Raw genomic sequence first — 19802 nt, forward strand, 5'->3', positions numbered from 1 at the left:
CTGAAACATGGAGGCTTAATGGAAACAGGACACAGAGGTAATTTGACAGAGGGGATGCTTATGTATTGATGCATCAGCCACGCAGTTACTGAGGATAGGCTGTGATGGGATTCCAGAGTGCTGAAGGCCTGCAAAGACCTGGGCTGTGTCCTGTTGCGTGCAGTCCTAAGTATGCCAAAAGCATGTGCGGGAGCCAGAGTTCAAACAGAAGCACAGCATGGGTTCTTTTTAAGTTTTTCAATTCTGGGCCTGAAGGAGTCCAGGTTTAGTCTCATTTGCTACAGCAGACTTCCCTCAGGTAAAGCACACTGGCAAGCCAAGTGGTGGTGGGAGCTGAGGCGGGCGATCTCTGTGAGTTTGAGGCCAGCCTGGTCTACAAAGTGAGTTCAGGATAGCCACGGCTACATAGAGAAACCCTGTCCTGAGAAACCAAAAGCAAAAATCCACCCCTCCAGACACCAACCCCCCCCCCAAAAAAAACTACATTGGCATGGTGACAGGAGATTGACCCAATCAATGTCTGATTGGGAAACAGAGCTCTGAACGTCTTACAACATGGCTTCTCTTTTATTAGCCCAAGTGGAAGTCCAAACAGGTTGCATTTGTAGTTAAAGGAAAAAAAAATCAACAAGATTTCGGTAAGAAAGAGATTTGAAGTCACAAATTCCCCATTGCAAAGAAAGCAATAAAGCTAATGACAAGAATACACGTCTCATTCTTTTCTTGACCATTGGCCAGTTTTCTGGTTTTTAAAAAGTTTTCCAAATGAAGATTAAAATTATCCCCTGCTGGGATCTAGTGAGAACAAGAGATGCTAGCAAAGCCTGCCACCATCTGAAGGAACTTTGATTGTCACGGGCTGAGAACAAGTTTACATTAAGATCACCTCGAGTATGTTATGGAAGCAGGCAAGGCAGATTCTTTATCAGGAGTTTTTTTGGGGGGGTGGTTTGTGTGTCCCAGGTAGAAATTTAAGTCTCTCTCTCTTTGTATTCTATTCCTTTGAAGGAGAAAGAATTTGTTAAAATATCTAAAAATAATGTTGGGAATAATCCAAGCTTCAGATGGCCAAGGGGTGCCAGGAACCCATCTAGAGGGGACAGGTGCCCCAACTTATCTTGAAAATGAGCTGGGTAACAACTGTTAAAAGACCCAACCCTCCCACCACTTAATGGCCTAAAAGCAAAGACAGACCCAGTGAGATTTGTTTATTTATTTATTTTTTTATTGAACAGGCTCTCTTGTGTTAAGGAAAATACATATTCAGGGGTTGTACATAGATGTGGCTGGAAATAATCCTGATGTGTTTAATGCAGACTCTTAAAAGTAGTATATTCAAAGCACTATGGCATCTTGCCCACAGTGTGTATTTGGATGAAGCGGTAATAAACACAGACTTGCAAAAGAATGTGAGGATAGTTTTAACAGATGCATGAACAAAACCTGCCGATGAGACAAACGTCCCTTTACTCTGATTGCTGGTCGTTGGGCTCCATGGATCCAGTGTGTGACTGATGAAGTTGTGGTCTTCCTTTGGACGGTCCACGGAGACCAGGACCCTGGTCCAGAAGTGAGGCACAGGCACGACTGAATAACCCTTCTTCTAGGGTTGTATCTTAGTCATGGGAATAGCTTGTCTGTCCTCTAACTATAAATTATCATGACTTAAAAAAACTTTTTACTTGGAGAAAATAGTATTTTTGTTGAGGAATTGACATGGGGGCTTCCTGGCAGACTTAGCAGGTAGTTCTCAGAGCTAAAATGCTTTATTCTAAGAAAGTTTGGGAAACCTACAGGTCTGGATCTGTATGGAAGATTTTAAGTCACATTTATCACTAGTACCCAGTTTACTGTCTGTCTTGGTCCAAAGAAGAATCCGTTGACAAAGGGGTCGTGCCCTGGCACCCTAGGACAGTTATGGCACCAGCAATCAAAACCCAAGGGAAACATAGTTTATGCTTAATTTCCTTTATACCGCTTACAGTTAAATAAAGCAGCCATCATCACATGCTGCTTTTATGGTGTCACAAACCAGTATCAGGTTTGTAGAATAAAAGCCACCCCACCTTAGTGCTTCTCCTCCAGGGCCTGGAGCTCAGGACAGAGGAGACTTACCAAGATACCTAGAGTTGTGCTAAATGAAAAGAAGAAAACAGCTTTCTGCAAGAGTGAGCAGGTCAAAGGCGAGAGAGGGAAATCTGTCCTTTGCATCTGATGTGTGTCTCCTGCAGGTTGCATCCTGGCACCTGAGCACATGGCTGCTTCTTCTTGTGGATGTGGCCAGGGTCTCTGCTGCTTGACCAGTGGGATGCTCCAGAGGGACACACTTCAGGTTAGCACAGGGTGAACCAACACTACTCACTCCAGTGTAGGAAGAGGGCTGCCTGAGGACAAGGGGGCCCCACTTGGCCTGCACCCACCAAGAAGTATTCAGACAGGATGTCCCTTGGCATCCATAACACTACTGGGCAAACAATACCGTAAAAAATGAAAACTAGTGGACACAATTTAACTCATCGTAAACAAGCAAACAAACCACCCAACCTTATTGGTGACTGGAATCTGGGATGCAGCCCCTGGGGAATTACATCCCTGCTAACAAGGGTGCACGTTGCACGCTCTGATCTCCTTCTTGTCTTTGCAGCTGGTAAACTGGGAGCTTTTGAATCTCTTCTTCACAGTCATGTAGCGCTCCTGAATCCCGCCTCCGCACAGTTTGGTGCATTCTGACCAGGCTGTCCAGGGGCGCATCCGACAGCCTGAAAGTATGAGAATGCCTGGTTATGCCAGCAGAATATGAGCAGCCGCTTCCAGAAGGACTGTCCAATGAGTTGGCTGCCTTGCACTGCTTCTCTGAGTAATGAGTAGCTGAATTAATGCCAGCTGCTTGTATTAGGGATTGCTAGCTCATATGTGGTGGTTTGCAAGAGCTACTGCCATTAAGCCATTAGTGCACTGGATCTCTTCCTGTTAGAAGGGCAAAGGCTGTTTCCCTACCCCTTGAACCTAGGCCTGGCTTGCTTTGGCTAATGGAATGTGAGAAAAACCATGCCTGAAAAAAATTTAGGTCTGATCAAGTCTAGGTGACCTCACTCGAGGGACCCTGTGGAAGGAGGCCCCAGAAGCGCAGGTAAGGCTGGGGGGTGCCCTTCCAGCCACACCCAATTGTGGCTGCACAAATGAGAATGAGTCCAACACAGCTAAACCTCAGAAGAGGAGAGCCAAGCCAGCTTGCCTTTGAGCTGCAGGATCATGTTAAAAGTTGGTTTAAAGCACTGACTTGTAAGGGGTGACCAGCCAGGAGCCTCCCCAATACTAAGTAAAATGGACAATACTCTTCTTCCTATGAAACATGAACATGCCTTCCTCGAGGGAACCCCTCTGACCCCCAGAGATGAGGTCTCTTGTTGGCACACACCAGTAGCACGCCATACCCCCCTCCTTTGAATACAGCATGCTCATGAATAGGTATGAGATACCTGTTTACCAGACCACTGCAGAGTTTCCTGGAGAAACTGCTGAACATACAGCTGCCTTTTACTGGCAGAGACTGATGGACCGCATGCCACAGACATCTTGGTACAGGAACACTCCCTGAGGACAGGATCTCTACATTGGAGAATGAGCTCCCTGCCTTCATCATACATTTATTTATTTATTTACTTTTGGTTTCTCTGTATTGTTTTGGAGCCTGTCCTGGAACTTGCTTGGTGGACCAGGTTGGTCTCGAACTCGTCTGCCTCTGCCTCCCAATTTTTCCTCCCATTTCTCGAGGCAGTTTCTTTGTGCAGGCTCTGCTGTGCTAGAACTAAGCTTTGTAGACCAGGCTGGCCTCTGCTTCCCAAGTGCTGGGATTAAAGGCATGCGTGTGGTGAGATGAACTGTATTAAGCGAGAGTCCCTGGACTTTTACTTTTATATGGTTGTCTTCTTTCCCTCCAGGGAATTCAAAGAACACTTACTGGTCTGTGCCCAGGACCTAACTCTGGATTGTCTTAACTCACCATTCTGTTGGCCTATCAATCACTTGGCATTCAGCAGTGCCATTCCATGTAGGGGTTATTACTGTTTTAAAATTTTCCTTTATCTTGAGTGTGTGTGTGGGTATTTTGCCTGTCTGTACACCATATGAATGCAAATGTCTGTGGAGGCCAGAAGAGGGCATGATATTCCCTGGGACTGGAGTCACCGACGTTGGGAACTGTCATGTGGGTGCTAGGAATTGTAACGGGGCCCTCTGGAAGAGCAGCCATCTGTCTAGCCCAGGGGTGATGATGGTTTTAAAGAATGGGTTTATGTTTCTCATTCATTTGTATCTGCATGAATGCTTATCATATGGTTAGCTCCTAAAAGTCCCTTGAGACTCAAGTCTAGTTTTCTCTGCTCTGGCGTTTCCTTGAACTTCAGTTTGTTCTGTGCCTGTTCTCTGGCTCATTGTTCTGTTGGAGTGTTACCATTTATGTGGCAGCCTGGATCCATATTAATTTGAAGAAATAAATTCAAAAGCTAAGCTTTGTGGTTAACATTAAACTGAGAAGCTACAGGCCAGGACGGTCTTGCCTTACACTTAAAGGGATGCGTTGATCTGAGGAGCCGTAAAGGTTTCTCTAAACAACCTGGCCTCTCCAAAGCATCCGTGCCATCATTTTCCCTTTTGCAGGAGCAAATGGGGTTGGAGCAAGGTGTTTTACAAATGTGAAGAACGAACTGTACTATTTCTAGGGGCCCTTTACTTGAAAATCTATTTTGACAGCTAATTATCATACTTTTTTTTGCTACAAATATTCATCCAGTCTCTTCTGCGTAAATTATGCTTTCTTAGTATTTGGGAATCAAAGTTTGGTCTGAATAATCCAAGAAGTGCCCCTCTCTTTGAGCCCAGAGCAGCCCCACCCACCCGTCCTGACCCTCGGGGGCGCTGTACCTGGGAACTGCTCTCCCTCTGACTCCTCCCTCAGCTGCTCACTGCGCCTGCTCTCTCTGGCCTCCCTCCAGCGAAGCTTCTGGACTGATGGATTGCGAAGGCATTTCCGGGCACGGCACTTCTTGCGTTGCACAGTCTCAGGGCAGGGTACACCTCCAAACTGAGGTTCCATTTGGATTGTCCGGGTTCGAATCATGTGGCCTTTCCCGCAGGACTTGTTACATTCAGACCACTGTGACCACTCGCTGAGTTCACAGTCAATGGCTGGCAAGACACAAGACGGGTGTGAAACAAAATAGTCCAGTATACCCCTTTGAACATCTCAGCTGTGCTGCCAACCAGGAGAAACCGGTTTCTAGCGGCAGGGGCACTGTCTAGTCAAAAAGCAGTAGGGGCGAGGTTGGTGGCAGATCATGACCCACGCTCTTCTCATTCTGACTCTTCTGTGACTTAAGGTGATGGAGACTTTGAAGGTGTTTTCGTAGCCTCAAGCCTTGCCCTGTCACTTCCCAGATTAGTCCTATCAGCTTCTAGTGGCACTGACCAACCCCCTCCCCCAGACTTCCTCAGGGGAGCTATAGAGGTATTCAGTGAATGGCTACCACTTCATAGCCTTTGAAGAGAACAAGATTGCAGGTGGCTTGCCTACCTGGTCCTACACCTAGGGCTTTCTCAAACCCTACAGCTTTTCTTACTCTGCACCTCATCTGCATCCTGCATATGGTGCTCTGTATAAAACACGGGAGATAGGAAAATTTACCAAGGATCAAGGGCAAGAGCTGTTTTATGGTTTTTCCCGCACATAATAAAGGGTCTAGCATTCTTACTAAAGCATGAGGGGAAACAGCATTTTGGTCTGATCTTTCAGGATGTGTCCAAGGAGGCAAATGGTTCCACACTCTCGGACTAAGTGTTTTCTGGCCCCTTTTCCTAAAGGAGCTTGTCTTCCAAGTGGGGATAATTGTTTTTTTTTAATTAGGCTATGAGGATTAAATGAGTTATTAAATGAGGTATTTGCTTCCAGCAGTGTCCTGCAGATGTTCATTTCCTGATCCCCTTTAATGGATATAAAGACCTGTTTGAACTAGTGACTGTCATCATTAGGTGAAGGCTCTAGAGCCCAGTCATTGAGGTAGCCACGCGCTAACTATGGTAAAAGTCAGAGGCTGCTGAGTTCATTGAGGCCCTCACCCGCTCACACTTGGTGCCGGTAGCTGGCTTTAATCCTCAGAGCAGCCTAGAAAGTGTTTTGCTGCTATGTGGACTGGGAAACTGAGGAACAGGGATACTGGATGTCAGCTGTTGACGACACAGGTTTCAGAGGGAGATGTGGGCAGGCGTTTTTGAGAACCTGGCCTTTTCTTTCCTTCTTCCTTTCTTCCCTTCTTACCAGCCTGTGTGAGTTAAGTGACTCAATGGCCAGCCTCCAGTCAGGGGTAAATAAAATGATCGCATGGTACAGGGATGGAATTGAGAAGTTCAGAGAACTTGGGTCAGACCAGCCCGTAAGTGAGGTGGGGGAGGGCAATGAAGAGTTTCTGCCCACACAGACCCAGATTCCTCTATTTCTCCCAGACAAATTAGTCTCACTATAGGAGCTTAACAGTCTGTGTCCTTTTGCGTGTTTATGTGTATGGGCAGGCATGTCTAAGCCCAAAGATGATTTCTGGTGTTTCCTCCATTGTTCCCCACTGTATTTCCTGAGAGAGGGTCTCTTGCTGAACCTACAGACCATGGATTCTGGCTGGTCTAGCTAGTCAGATGCCTGCTGGGCTTTTGTCTGGGTTCTGGGGGGCCCAAACCCTGGTCCCCACACTTGTACACAAAGTGATTTATGCACTTAGCCATCTCCTTGTCTGGCAGTATTAGCACATGGCTGGTTGGGGGCTCCCTGGACCAAGGAACTTTGGAGGAGGCAAGCGGGGGCTTGCAGGGCCCGGGACTTACGGCATTCTGGCAGCATGCACTTCTCCACCTGCTCCAGTTCCTCGTTGCAGTCGCCCAGCTCGGCCAGAGACTTGAGCATCCGCTGGCGGGTGCGCATGCCCTTCCCGCAGGTCACGCTACAGTCGCTCCACTCCGACCAGGGAGACAGCAAGCACGGGATGGTGTCTAGGTCAAGAGCCGAGTTTGGCCTTGAGTCCAGGCACCTTTCTAGACCCCCCCACCTGCACTGGCCACTGGGATAGGATGGAACTGGACCCTAGGTTCAGAGTGAACAACCTGGAGCAAGAAGTCGCTCTCAGCCTGGTTTGCTTGTTTCATCGCCTGTGACCCCGCTGGAGGTCATGACCTTACACCAGGCGAGGTCAGTGAAGTAGAGCACAAGCTCTCAGCAGAGGGATTTAATGGAGTCACTAAATTTAATTAGATCTATAGCGACTGTAGAGGTAGTAGGGCCTCTCTGAAGAGCACGCCTCACTTGATGGTGCTCAGACAGGAACTGGCTCAGTGCTGCAGTTTTGCTTGTCTGAACTGAAATCCTGAGAATGCGTGTGCATGCTTGTGTACACATGCGCACGCTCATGCATTTGCACACAGAGTGGGGATAGTAATGCCTCATGACACCTAACGAGGCTATGATCAAACAGGAATGTGCTGGGCATAGTGGTGCACACTTTTCATTTCAGCACTTGGGAGGCAGAGGCAGGGAGATTTCTATGAATTCAAGGCAAACCTGGTGGTCTATATAGCCAGTTCCAGGCCAGTCAGAACTTCACAGGGAGACCCTGTCTCAATCCCACAAACTAACAAAAACCAGGAATGGGTTGGATTTGGCCAAAGCATGTCTTATCTAAATTTACTATCCTTTCCCATTGCCCAAAGGGAAATGCTTGTCTGGAACACAGCTGCAGGTGAACTCTATTCAGAAGCCACCAGTGTGCTTAGAACACCCCAAGGAGCTTGCCTGTCTGGGTCTAGTTGATAGGGTACCGTCACACCTCCGGCTCCTAACAGTGTCCTACTAGACTAAACCCTGCTCTCTCCCGGCCCCTACTCAGCCACCACCTGGTAGGGGAACACCTGGATGTGTACTGTCCGTTTGCGGTTCCCTGCCCGAGGCCCTCCCCATACCCACTCACGGCACTCAGGCATCATGCATTTCTCGGCCTGCGATGTCTCTGCCTTGCACATGGAGCCGTCGGCGGGGCTCATCTTGATCATACGGTGCCGCTTCTTCATGCCCATCCCACAGGTGGCGCTGCAGTCGTCCCACTCACCCCATTCAGTCACCAGGCAGCTGCTAGGAGCTGGGAAGTCCATTGGGTTGGAGCTGCGGGTTTGTGCTGGGGTCCGCCTGCTTGCCCCACCCACCTACAGGGCACCCCCACTCACAGCACTCCTCGTTGACGGTGCACTTCTCCGTCTCCTCCGTGGGCAGTGTGCACACCGAGCCGTCCTCTGGGAACTGCTTCACATACCTCTCCCGGGACCTCATGCCCATTCCACATGAGATGCTGCAGGGTGACCAGGTGATCCACTCCGACATGGTACAGGTGGAGCCATCTGCAACATACTGAGCATGCTCAGGAGGGGCAGGAAAGAACCTGAGGTACAGGAGAATTCTGACCTTGGGAGGAGAGGTGTTGAAGGAGTGGAGTGTCCTAGGTCCAAGGAATCGGCCCAACGATTTAGAACTGTCATACCTCCTGGGGGCGCCTGCCTGATGTAATAGTGGCCGGTCTCCTGGGGAGGAGTCTTAGTCTATCCTTAGAGACTTCAACTCCACTACTGGAATTAGCTCCCTAGCTTTAGTCCCCCAGAAGACGCCTCAGGGTTGACAGTGAGTTTCTTCTCCCTGTTTTCCTTGTAGGCTTGCCTATAGCAGGGCTTGTTCCTCTCCAGGGTGCCCTATTTGAGGCCTTCGTGGCTAGCAATGAGTAAAGTCCCGAGAGGCAGGCCAGCCTGCTGCCAGGAAGAGCTGGGAAGTGGCGGGCAGGAGAGTGTGCTGTTTGAGCTAGCCTCTGCTCGGAACTGCCTTTCTGTGTGCCAGGCACCATTCCAGCCTGGTTACTGTATAGCCCTGCCATCGCTACGCTTCTCCTCAGAATAAGAACAGCAAACATCATAGACCTGTGCAGGCAGACAGAAGAGTCATGTAGAAACAGGCAGCTGCGCTTTGCCCTTTGCCCAGAAATGGTCGTCCTGCAATCTTGAAAGCTATGTATAGTAGAGTAGGTTTTGCAAACTTGCAGAGATCAAGCCTGGCCTTTGAGCAGTTTCCTATGGAGAGCTGGAGTAAGCAGTAGTCCAGCTGGATGCCACACACATGTAATCTCAGCACTCAAATGACTGAGACGGGGGGGGGGGGGGGGATCCTGAGTTCCTGACCAGTATGGAGCTACAGAGTGAGCTCTAGGCTGCCTGGGCTATATGGTGAGGAATTTTCTCAAACTCCCAAACCATCAAAGAAGGCTGAGGAATGAAAAAATGCAGCTGAGTTAAGGGTCAGAGTCAGGTTTCTTGTCACTAGTAATTTGTCAAAAATCATCTGTGTGCTGCCTCTGTAATCCTGTGCATGTTAGATCCTGTGGCTGGTATGCGTGTGTGAGCTGTGGTTCAGTATGAAATGTCTCCCACAGCACGTGGTGTATGGACCATTTGGTACCAGCTGGTGGTGGTATTGTAAGAAATATCAAACATGAATCTTATCTACCAAATGTTATAAACCTTGTATTTAGAACAAGGAATTTAAATCTTTATCTTCCCCACCTTGTGAGACTTTTATACAAATATGTTAATCCTATGGACCCAGTAAAACCATTGTTTACCCAGAGGCCCCCTGCTGTATCCTAGGAATTTGATGGCCTGGAGAAGGGACCCTTTTCTCCTTGGAGCAGTAGCCCCTCTCTCCTTCCTCTGTTTCCTGCGCACTGATTCTTTTCAGACTGGCTGACTGAATAAGATTGTGAGGTCAGACTCCAGCCAGTGGGGGAAAGACTCAGCCATCACCTGAGTTAGAATAAAAACTAAATGCACTTCCTGTTTGTGTTCACTCCTCCTGATCATGCCCTCTGGATGGAGAGTAAAGTTTGCATCATTCACAGCCTTCAGTTAGGATGGTGAACTCAGTATCCAGACACTTCAGTCAGAATGGTGGTCTCAGTATCCAGACACTTCAGTCAGAATGGTGGTCTCAGTGTCCAGACCTTTTCAGTCAGAATGGTGATCTCATTGTCTAGACCTTTTCAGTCAGAATGGTGATCTCATTGTCTAGACCTTTTCAGTCAGAATGGTGGTCTCACTGTCTAGACCTTTTCAGTCAGAATGGTGGTCTCATTGTCTAGACCTTTTCAGTCAGAATGGTGGTCTCACTGTCCAGACCTTTTCAGTCAGAATGGTGGTCTCACTGTCCAGACCTTTTCAGTCAGAATGGTTGTCTCACTGTCCAGACCTTTTCAGTCAGAATGGTTGTCTCACTGTCCAGACCTTTTCAGTCAGAATGGTTGTCTCACTGTCCAGACCTTTTCAGTCAGAATGGTGGTCTCACTGTCCAGACCTTTTCAGTCAGAATGGTTGTCTCACTGTCCAGACCTTTTCAGTCAGAATGGTTGTCTCACTGTCCAGACCTTTTCAGTCAGAATGGTGATCTCACTGTCCAGACACTTCAGTCAGAATGGTTGTCTCACTGTCCAGACACTTCAGTCGGAATGGTGGTCTCTTTCTTTTGTGATCCCAAACTTCTTTCTAACAGTGTCTTGCAGTAGTTTGGGGGTGCTGGGGAGACTTTAGAAATGGGGGCTAGCTAGAAACAGTAGATTACTCTCCCATCACCATGATGTTCTACTGGGGTGCCATGAAGTATATGAGTTCAAGCAACTGCTGACTAAATCCTCTGACTCCAAATAAATCCTTAGGGCTAATGTTCTGACGGGCATTTTGGTCTAGGTGACATACAAGTAATGCATGAAGGAAGAAGCCGGTCAGTCTCAGGAATTCTGTTATCATAGGGTGGGTTGTGTGTTCAGAGGCCTCTGCTCTGGTTGGACTTTATTGACAATGATGCTACTTCAGGAATACTACTGCCCGCTACGGTGAAAGGGACCGGTGTTGCCAGGCAGGGCTCTCTTTCCTGTCTTCTCCAGCTGTCCTAGACCTTACCTTACCTTCATCACTGCAGCCGGGGCCCATGCAGGGCTGGAAGTCCTGGGTGTCGGGGCAGGGGACACTGAGGTCCAGCTGTGCCTTCAGCATGCGCTGCCGCATCCTTTTGCCCTTTTCACAGGTGGAGGAGCTGCAGGCCGACCACGGGGACCAGTTGGAGTAGATGCAGGTTTCAGGGGTGTCATCTGCAAAGAGTGTTTGACATGTTCTTCCTGGCAGCCTGGGGAAGCCATGACTGGCTCTCTGCATAAAGGCTTATCTCTGTATTCCAGGGATGGAAGCCCACGTTCCTTCCCTTGAAACATGATGTTCCAGGGGCTGGAGAGATGGCTTAGCAGTTAAGAGCACTGGCTGCCCTTCCAGAGGACCCAGGTTCAATTCTCAGCACCCACATGGCTGCTCACAACTGTCTGTAACTCCAGTTTCAGTGGATCCAACACCCTCACACAGACATGCATGCAGGCAAAACACCAATGCACATTAAATATTTTTTAATAAAGAACATGATGTTCCAGCATCCACTAGCTAATGAATAGTGAGTATTCTCACCCTGTGAGATCCTTTTGCATGTGTGCATCTTCTCATCACCGCCCTGCCCTTGGCGGACATTGTTTCTAAGCACATGGGCATTTCATGGGCAGTTTTGAGAAACCCGAAGCTCTTTTGCAGCTTTACCTTCCCAGTGGCTCAACACACAGGTGTCAGCCCCCTGAGCATTTGTCCTGGGCTGGCACCCTCACTTAAGAACCTTACTTAGTTGAGCCTGTGGATTCTCATTTTCTCTGAGGCAGCGTCTGTTATTATGCCCATTTCAGAGTTGAGGGAAAAGAGCTAGGAAGATTAGCTTCCTTTCAGGGTTACAGACACATGATGTCTAGTTCTGTGAGGAGACTTAAAAACCAAGGCTCTGCCTTTCTCTCCTGACTGTTGTGCCTGGGCTTTTATCCTCAATGATGGATAGATGGACTCATCTCCACCTGATGAGGCAGAACAATCGTCGAAGCTGATAGTGATCTGGACACTGGGAAACCTACCAAATGCCAATTTCATGGCCATAATAGAGAACTAAGGTTAAGTGCTTGTTTTAATGTCACTCCTCCATCAATTGCCTTATATTGGTGCCTAATGCTGGCACTAAAGCCTTTTTTTTTGGCTAGGGTGCTGGGACTAGAAACCAGGGCTTGGTATTTGCTAAGCACATGCTTAGACACCAAGCTCCCCGGCAGGCATCCTGCTTATTTCAGAGATGGGAACACTGTGTCAGAGGGTACTGGTCATGTCAATTTGTGTTACCACTTGCAACAAAAGAGAATACCTTCATCTTTCTCTTCTGGAGCCAGGTCAGCTACAATATCATCCACATTGTCGGGTACAATGTTGCATTGTTCTCCCTGCAAAAGAAATAGAGAGTGTCCATTTGAGAAAAGAGTGTTCAAGGGAAAGATGGAATACCTAAATCTAATGTTTCCTTGGCACAAAACCCATGTGATGGCAGAGTTCTGGGCTAACATTTATAGCTTAAATGAAAAGAAATACAAGGAAAAAGCATTGACTAAACAGACGTCCTGACCATGGCAGATATTAGCAACTGACTATAGATCTTATGATAAACTGATCTGCTTGGATCAGATCATTCATTTGAACCTGGCTTTACTCTGGGTTGCTTTTACTAATTTACATCTTGAAGATAATTTCCATACTTGAAACCTCAGGAGGCCCAGAAATCCCATATCCAGAGCTGCTTCCTGCCAGAGACCCCAGAAATTCTAGAAAGGTGTATAGACTGGCCTTCCTCATAGTACCTTCCGGGCGATTCTCTCGATGACGACTCTGGCCACTTGTGTGATGGACCCACCTTCTGGGTCATAGAAAGGACTCTGAGGATGGTCCAGACTGGTCAGGGGTCGGATTTTTTCCTGAGGAATTGTGGGCTTGTTTGGTGACTGTGGGAATAAAACAAACAGCATGGGAAATACAATGGGTGGATCAGAACACAAACTCTGATAGAACCTGTGCATATGTGTATGAGGGGAGAGAGAGAGAGAGAGAGAGAGAGAGAGAGAGTCAGTCTGAGTGTGTCAGTGTATGAAATACAGTGGGAAATGTGGATCAGAACACAAACTCTGATAGAACCTGAGGCAGAGAGAGAGAGAGAGAGAGAGAGAGAGAGAGAGAGAGAGAGAGAGAGAGAGTCTGAGTGTGTCAGTGTATGAAATACAGTGGGAAATGTGGATCAGAACACAAACTCTGATAGAACCTGAGGCAGAGAGAGAGAGAGAGAGAGTAAGAGAGTGAGAGAGAGAGAGTAAGAGAGTGAGAGAGAGAGAGTAAGAGAGTGAGAGAGAGTAAGAGAGTGAGAGAGTGAGAGAGAGTGAGAGAGAGAGAGTAAGAGAGAGTGAGAGAGAGAGTAAGAGAGAGTGAGAGAGAGAGAGTAAGAGAGAGTGAGAGAGAGAGAGAGAGAGAGAGAGAGAGAGAGAGAGAGAGAGAGAGAGAGAGAGAGAGAGAGAGAGAGAGAGAGATTCTGGAGAATCAAACCCATAGTGTTGCTCTAGTTGGAATTTAAGGAGTTTAACTAGGGATGGAGAGATGGCTCAGCAGTTAAGAACACTGGCTGCTGGCTGCTCTTCCAGAGGTCTTGAGTTCAGTTTCCAGCTGCCATATGGTGGCTCACAACCATCTATAGTGGGATCTGGTGCCCTCTTCTGGTGTAAAGGCATACATGCAGATAGAGCACTCGCATACATAAAATAAATGAAAAATCTTTTTAAAAAGTGTATCTATATTTATGGAATTCTACTTTTGTAGATCCTGTGCTTAGAAATCCATAAATCTATGCTTAGAAGCTTCCACGCACACCAAAAGTCTGTGCCTGGCTTAAGGAGCCAAATTCCAAAGTGGTCATCCAAGCTCAGACGTGGCTGAGCCAGCTTGACCTGGATCCAAGGCTTTTTCTGCTGGACCAGGCAGCTAACTGTTGTCGTGTCTGGTCAGATGTGAGTCACGCTGTGTCTGATGACAACTCAACGCAACCATTGCTGTGAGAAGGCAGCCCCAGGGTACAGACAGAATAGATGTGTCAGGCTTGGAAAGCTGTTTACACACCTGCGGGGGATGGTGAGTCAGATGCTAGCCTGGGCTACATAGTGAGAACATGTCTAAAACAAAAAACAGAACAGAGGCTGGGAATGCAGCTTAGTCATAGAGCACTTGCCTAGCATAGGCAAGACCCTGGGTTCTGTGCAAACCTCCAAACTGAACAACAGCATAGCAAACAAACAAAAACATTTACAAAGCAGGGCGTTGGCTAGATCTGTCTGGGAAACTCAGTGTGCTGAGTACTGCTCTCTCACACATCTCCTCCTTTTTGTGTGTGAATGTGAATGCACACGTGAGTTCAGGAGCGTGTGTACATGTGTGTGGTGTCTTTCCTCGGGTACTCTCCAGGACTGGCTGAGTAGGCTAGTCCTGCTGGCCAACAAACTCCAGGGCTCTGCCTGTTTTTCAGCCCCCAGCATGAGGACTGTGAGTGTGTGCTGCCACTTCTACCTATGCTCCGGGGAACTGACTCACTCCTCCTGCTTGCCCAGCAAGGACTCCACTGACTTAGCTGTCTCTCCACCCCTCTCCTACTTGTTTTCTGATGGTTCCAGGCTTTAAAAATACCTTTTAAAATATTTTTAATAATATTTTTAATTTTGTCTGCATGCATGTATATGTACACCACCTGTGTGCCTGGTACCCATGGGTGTTAGAAGAGGGGGTTAGAGCCTCCAGAACTGGAGTTACGGATGTTTGTTAGCTACCTTTCAGGGGCTCGGAACTGAACCCATCCTCTACAAGTGCTCAGGCCTTGTGACGGCTCCAGACTTTAATGTAGTTGGTACGCAGAGCAATACTGGCCATAAGGAATTTCTAGAACACAGCTGAGTCACAACCACTTCTGTACCCAGGACACCCAGAATAGGGCAGACCAGAAGGGGCTGCTAAGGAGGTCTGTCTTCCGCTGGGGCACACACCTACCTCATAGGTCACCCCGCTGTCAGTGCCAGCATCCCAGGGGATCAGGTCCTGTACCACTTTCTGGACCCAGCCACACTCCTTGGTGCACAGATCCTCTGCAGATAGGCCCACGTTCCAATCAGGACTGGGACCCATCATGGTCAAGAAGGACATTAAATGGCGTGTCCTGTCCACTGAGAATTCAGCTGAGGGTGCTGCTCTCCTAGAAACAAATACAGAGGCTATTACATTCGTGATGGGCTCCACACACACTTGGGGACTGTGCGGCTTGGCTATGGTTAGAAACTGAGAGGGACAGAGAGGGGGCAGACTCCTCAGGCATCCTTGGCTTATGCTCGTCTCTTCTGAGACTACCTGTTGGACAAAGATGGGTACCCCACACTGTCCTTTTTTAAACACCTCTATAGAATTTCTGAGTATGAGTTATTTGCTCAAGTGTGGACTGTTTCTATCACTGCACTGCAGAGATCTGGGAAATCAGTGTGTGTGTGTGTGTGTGTGTGTGTGTGTGTGTGAGAGAGAGAGAGAGAGAGAGAGAGAGAGAGAGAGAGAGAGAGAGAGAGAGAACCTAGTTATGTAGGATGTGAGATGAACTTTGCAAACAGTAACTGCTCTCCAAGGTTCCAAGACATATCTTCATCTTTACAACAGAACTAAGGTAATGATTATTAATTCTGACTTCTTCAAGAGAGTCATGGAACTTTGGTCCAAAGTCACAACCTTAAAGGGCAGAATAGATTGGAGACAATGACCCACACAAACATCAGTTCAAGGTCAATGCTCTTTTCATTATCAATTCCTAAATTCTCCTCCTGCCCACTCAGTTGAGATCTCCAGAGTGCCAAAGATCTTCCCATGCCTTTTGTCTCTGTTTACCTTAAGAGACCACTCAAGGCGAGGACCCACTGACATCAGAACATATCCATCAGGTTGCCTTGCTTGCCATTTGAGTTGAAGAGCCAGGAACCTTTGGCTAAATGTTCCAACAGCTGGAAATAATGTCTCCAGATTTCAGCTACTAGGAGCAGCTCTCCAGGCTCCATCTCCCCAGGTTTGCAAGGTCTCAGGAGAGGCTGCATTGCCAGAGATGATGGAGGTGGCCCATAGAAGGGACTGGGGAGGAAGAGTCACATTCTCTTAGCACATTCTAGGTGACAGATCCGTCCCATTCCATTTTCCTTTCATGGTGATTCTGTAGGGTTGGAACTCTGACCCTGTTTTGTTGAGAGGCCACGAAGCACATTGGGATGAGTGAACTTGGAGACATGGGTAGCAGGGGTCAAGGCTTAAAGGCAGTTTGGCAGGACTCTGCAGCCTCAGGCCACTAGCTGTGGGGAAGCCTTGGCTAGTCACCAACTGATCTGTTCTTTCCATCTGGTAGCTGGTCAGCCTTTGCTGTTTTGAGAGACCCTGTGGCTTCTGCTGAGATCTGTATTTCTGCCTCCTACCCTCACCTAGCTCAGATAGTGATGACTCCAGACCCAGTGGGCCGCATAGGATTAGATATTTGACCCTTGGCAAACATAGAGAACCAACCAACAAGCAGAGGGGAAGAACGCAAGTGTGGGTCTGACACCATGGTATAACTCAGGTCTTCTTGCTTGTACAGCATCTCTCTGGCCCCAGCTTCCAAATCTTTAACACCCATGTTGTAACTCTGTATCAGAGGGTTATGGTGAGTAATTAGCCAGCTCTCCTGCATAGTGTGCTTAATCCAGTGCCCGGCACCTCTGCTATGATTACCATAACAGATTTAATATCTTTGTTCTAAAAACATCAAAGCTAGAAAATTCCAAACTCCAAAGCCGCTTGGGTGCGGACACAATGATACAAAATTTCACATCATGAAGTAGTGGCATGTGCAAAATTCTTAGAAGATGTGTAATAGCCAGGGAATGGAACCAGCTTCAATGTCCATCAACAGAGGAATGGGTAACTGTTCTATATGCACAGTAGAATTTTATTCAGTCATGGCATTTACAGGAAAATGGATAGGACCAGAAAGCATCAAGTTAAAAATAAATAAGCCAAACTTACAAATACTGCAGTTTTATCTGTGGAATCTGGATTTAAAATTATATACAGATGTGTGTGCCTGTGGTTTCTGTGTGTGTGTGTGTGTGTGTGTGTGTGTGTGTGTGTGTGGTGTATGTATGTAGATGTGCACATGTGTGTGGTGTGTGTGTGTGTGGTGTATGTCTGTGTAGGTCAGGAAACTATAAAGGGGATCCTGAGAGAAGAGGGTAAGAAGAGGGGGGAGGTAGTAATTCTACATGTACCATGGCAACAGAAGGCCAGGACTATCGGGGAACCAGGCAGGTGACTAGGGAGCAATGGGGGAGTAGGAGGAGTTTGAATAAAGTGTGACACACACATGAAATGTCATAAAGAAACTCATTATTTTTTGTATGGTAATTGAAAAGTTAATGAAGCATTGTGCAAAGTCATCTTCAGGCTGTGTTATAAGGTATGTATGAAACAAACGAGTTTGTGTTTAGACATGAATTCCATTCCCAAGATACCTCATTGTGTATGTATAAATGTTGCACAGTTTTCAAATCTGAAACCAGAGCTTTTGGTTCAGGGCATTTTGGCTAAGATATTCCAGATTTCTCTGTTGGGGAGAGAAAAACACCGTGGGTTTAATGTGAGATCAGGAAAGGGATGGGGGAGCCTTTTCTGAACAGACTTCCCATGGTAGCAGCTACTAGTGAGGGTCTGGAGCATGAATGGAGCAAAAGTATCAGCACCAGCAGGACACAAGGACTGATGTTGTCCCCCAAGCCCCACACTCCTGGAAGCTCCCTGTGCCTGGCCAGGCTAGCCTGGGAGTAGGGCCCTGGCATTTATCTCTGTACGAAATCACTTTGGAAGGTGGGGGTCCTTGACACCCCGGGAACTTATAAGAAATGAAGGTTAGTTGGCTCCATACAGATTTGGTGAATTAGGTGTGTTGGGGTAGAGCCCAGCCATTTGCTTCAATGAGCTCTGTAGGTGGCTTTCCTAACTCAGGTTCAAGACTTTCACATGTCACCTTTTCCAACCCACTGGCTGAGGCAGGGCCTGCAGTCTGTCTGTTCCCACATGTCCTGCAGGTCTCTGTAGCCAGACCTATAATTGTGTTTTTCTTTTTTGTTGAAACAGGGTTTCTCTGTGTAGCCCTGGCTGTACAGTAATTCACTTTGTAGACCAGGCTGGCCTCAAACTCAGAGATCTGCCTGCCTCTGTCTCCCAAGTGCTGGGATTAAAGGCGTGTGCCACCACTCCTCCAGACATAATTAAAATGGCTTCCTAACAATTCCCCCCTCCCCCACCGACACTGGGAGCTCCTCAGGGATGGGCTTTGCTGGTGTTCTCCAGGCATGGAGGACTCCAGTGGGCCAAGCTGAACATGTGTATCTGGTGGTGACTGAACTGGCCTTACTTGTCTCTAGATCCTGAAAATCCTGTTTACCATTTTTGGATCTCAAAGCTCCTATCATCTGTGTATGTTGAATAAGAATGGCTCCCAGAGGCTCATCTATTTGAATGTTCGCTCATCAGAGAGTAGAACTCTTTGAGAAGGATTAGGAGGTGTGGCCTTGTTGGAGGTGGTGTGTTACTAGGGGTGGGCTCTGAGGTTTCTAAAGCCCACACCAAGCTCAGCCTTTCTCTCTGCTTCCTTATTTTGGATCAGGGCTTTCGGTTATTGCTCTAGCACCATTCCTGCCTGTCACTACATTCCCTATCGTGATGGTCATGGACTAACCCTCTGAAACTAAGCAAGTCTCCAATTAAATGCTTCTTCTATAAGTTGTTTTGGTTATGGCACTAGGACAGTAACTAAGATACCACCTGAAGACATGCCTGCCTTTCTGTATGGTTAGGCACAGATGGGGACTTAGTTTCCTCTTCTCGAGTTCCTTATGAATCCCTCTGGATTGTGGGTCAGTGGTTTGAACAACTTCTTTGTGTATGTGGTGCGTGCATGTGAATATGCTCTGTGTGCCTGTGTGGTAGAAATGTGTGTGTGTGTGTGTAGCACAAGCTCAAGTGTGGTTTCTCATGTGCTGTCTGGTTTTTTAATAAGATCTCTCAGTGTCCTGGGACTCACCAAGTAAGCTAGGCTGACTGCAAAGGAAGCCCCAAGAATCTACCTATTTTCCCACCCTAGTGTTGAGATTATAAGCATGTGGTACCACAGCTGACATTTTAAAAATGTGGGCTCCAGTCCTTGTACTTCCCTGGCAAGCACCTGGCTGACTGAGTCATCTCCCCAGCCCTCGGCAGCTTTCTTTAAGAAGCTCCTCAGGGAACTTATGTTCCCAGCTTCCAGAGTGCCTCCAGTCTGGGAGCACTGCTGTCCAGCCTCATAGCGAGTGGCTGGCCTGTTTTACAGTGCCTGCCCATAACTCTCCTCCTCCATTGCCACACAAACTTTTTACTCCACCTGCTGTCTCCCCAACTCCCTCAGTATGCAATTTCAGAGATATTTATTCATATCCTGAACCCCACAAGTGGCCTCCTTCATAGTGACAACCTAAGGAGACAAACCCAGCTCTACTGAGGAATCTAGACCATTAGGAATCTGCCCCCTGACTCCAGTAGGGCACTAACTGGTTCCGGTGTACCTCACAGACATAAGCTCGTGTGATGGTTGATCTTCATGACATTGTAACTGGATCAGTAGCTTCCTAGGGGAGCAGTGTTCCCAACGGTGTTTCCAGGGGAGACTAGTTGAGGACCTCCCTGTATGTGGGGAACACAGACCACGG

At 47.7% G+C, this 19802-nt stretch overlaps 1 protein-coding gene across 1 annotated transcript in view; it reads right to left on the minus strand.

The window, feature by feature from the left end:
• Window positions 1-1203: 1203 nt before the first annotated feature.
• The window catches only part of Spon1 (spondin 1), a 291806-nt gene continuing 273207 nt past the window's right edge, over window positions 1204-19802 (minus strand). Inside the window, exons 8-16 of the mRNA XM_005075650.4 lie at window positions 15049-15250; window positions 12831-12971; window positions 12344-12419; window positions 11031-11213; window positions 8260-8430; window positions 8007-8174; window positions 6871-7035; window positions 4924-5187; window positions 1204-2759 (exon numbers count right to left, since the gene is read on the minus strand). Of these exons, the coding sequence (XP_005075707.1) occupies window positions 2596-2759; window positions 4924-5187; window positions 6871-7035; window positions 8007-8174; window positions 8260-8430; window positions 11031-11213; window positions 12344-12419; window positions 12831-12971; window positions 15049-15250 (1534 nt within the window). The 3' untranslated portion in view covers window positions 1204-2595. The remainder of the gene's footprint in view (window positions 2760-4923; window positions 5188-6870; window positions 7036-8006; window positions 8175-8259; window positions 8431-11030; window positions 11214-12343; window positions 12420-12830; window positions 12972-15048; window positions 15251-19802) is intronic.

The sequence above is a fragment of the Mesocricetus auratus genome, unplaced genomic scaffold (assembly GCF_017639785.1).
Source record: "Mesocricetus auratus isolate SY011 unplaced genomic scaffold, BCM_Maur_2.0 Super-Scaffold_4256, whole genome shotgun sequence".
Lineage (NCBI taxonomy): Eukaryota > Metazoa > Chordata > Mammalia > Rodentia > Cricetidae > Mesocricetus > Mesocricetus auratus.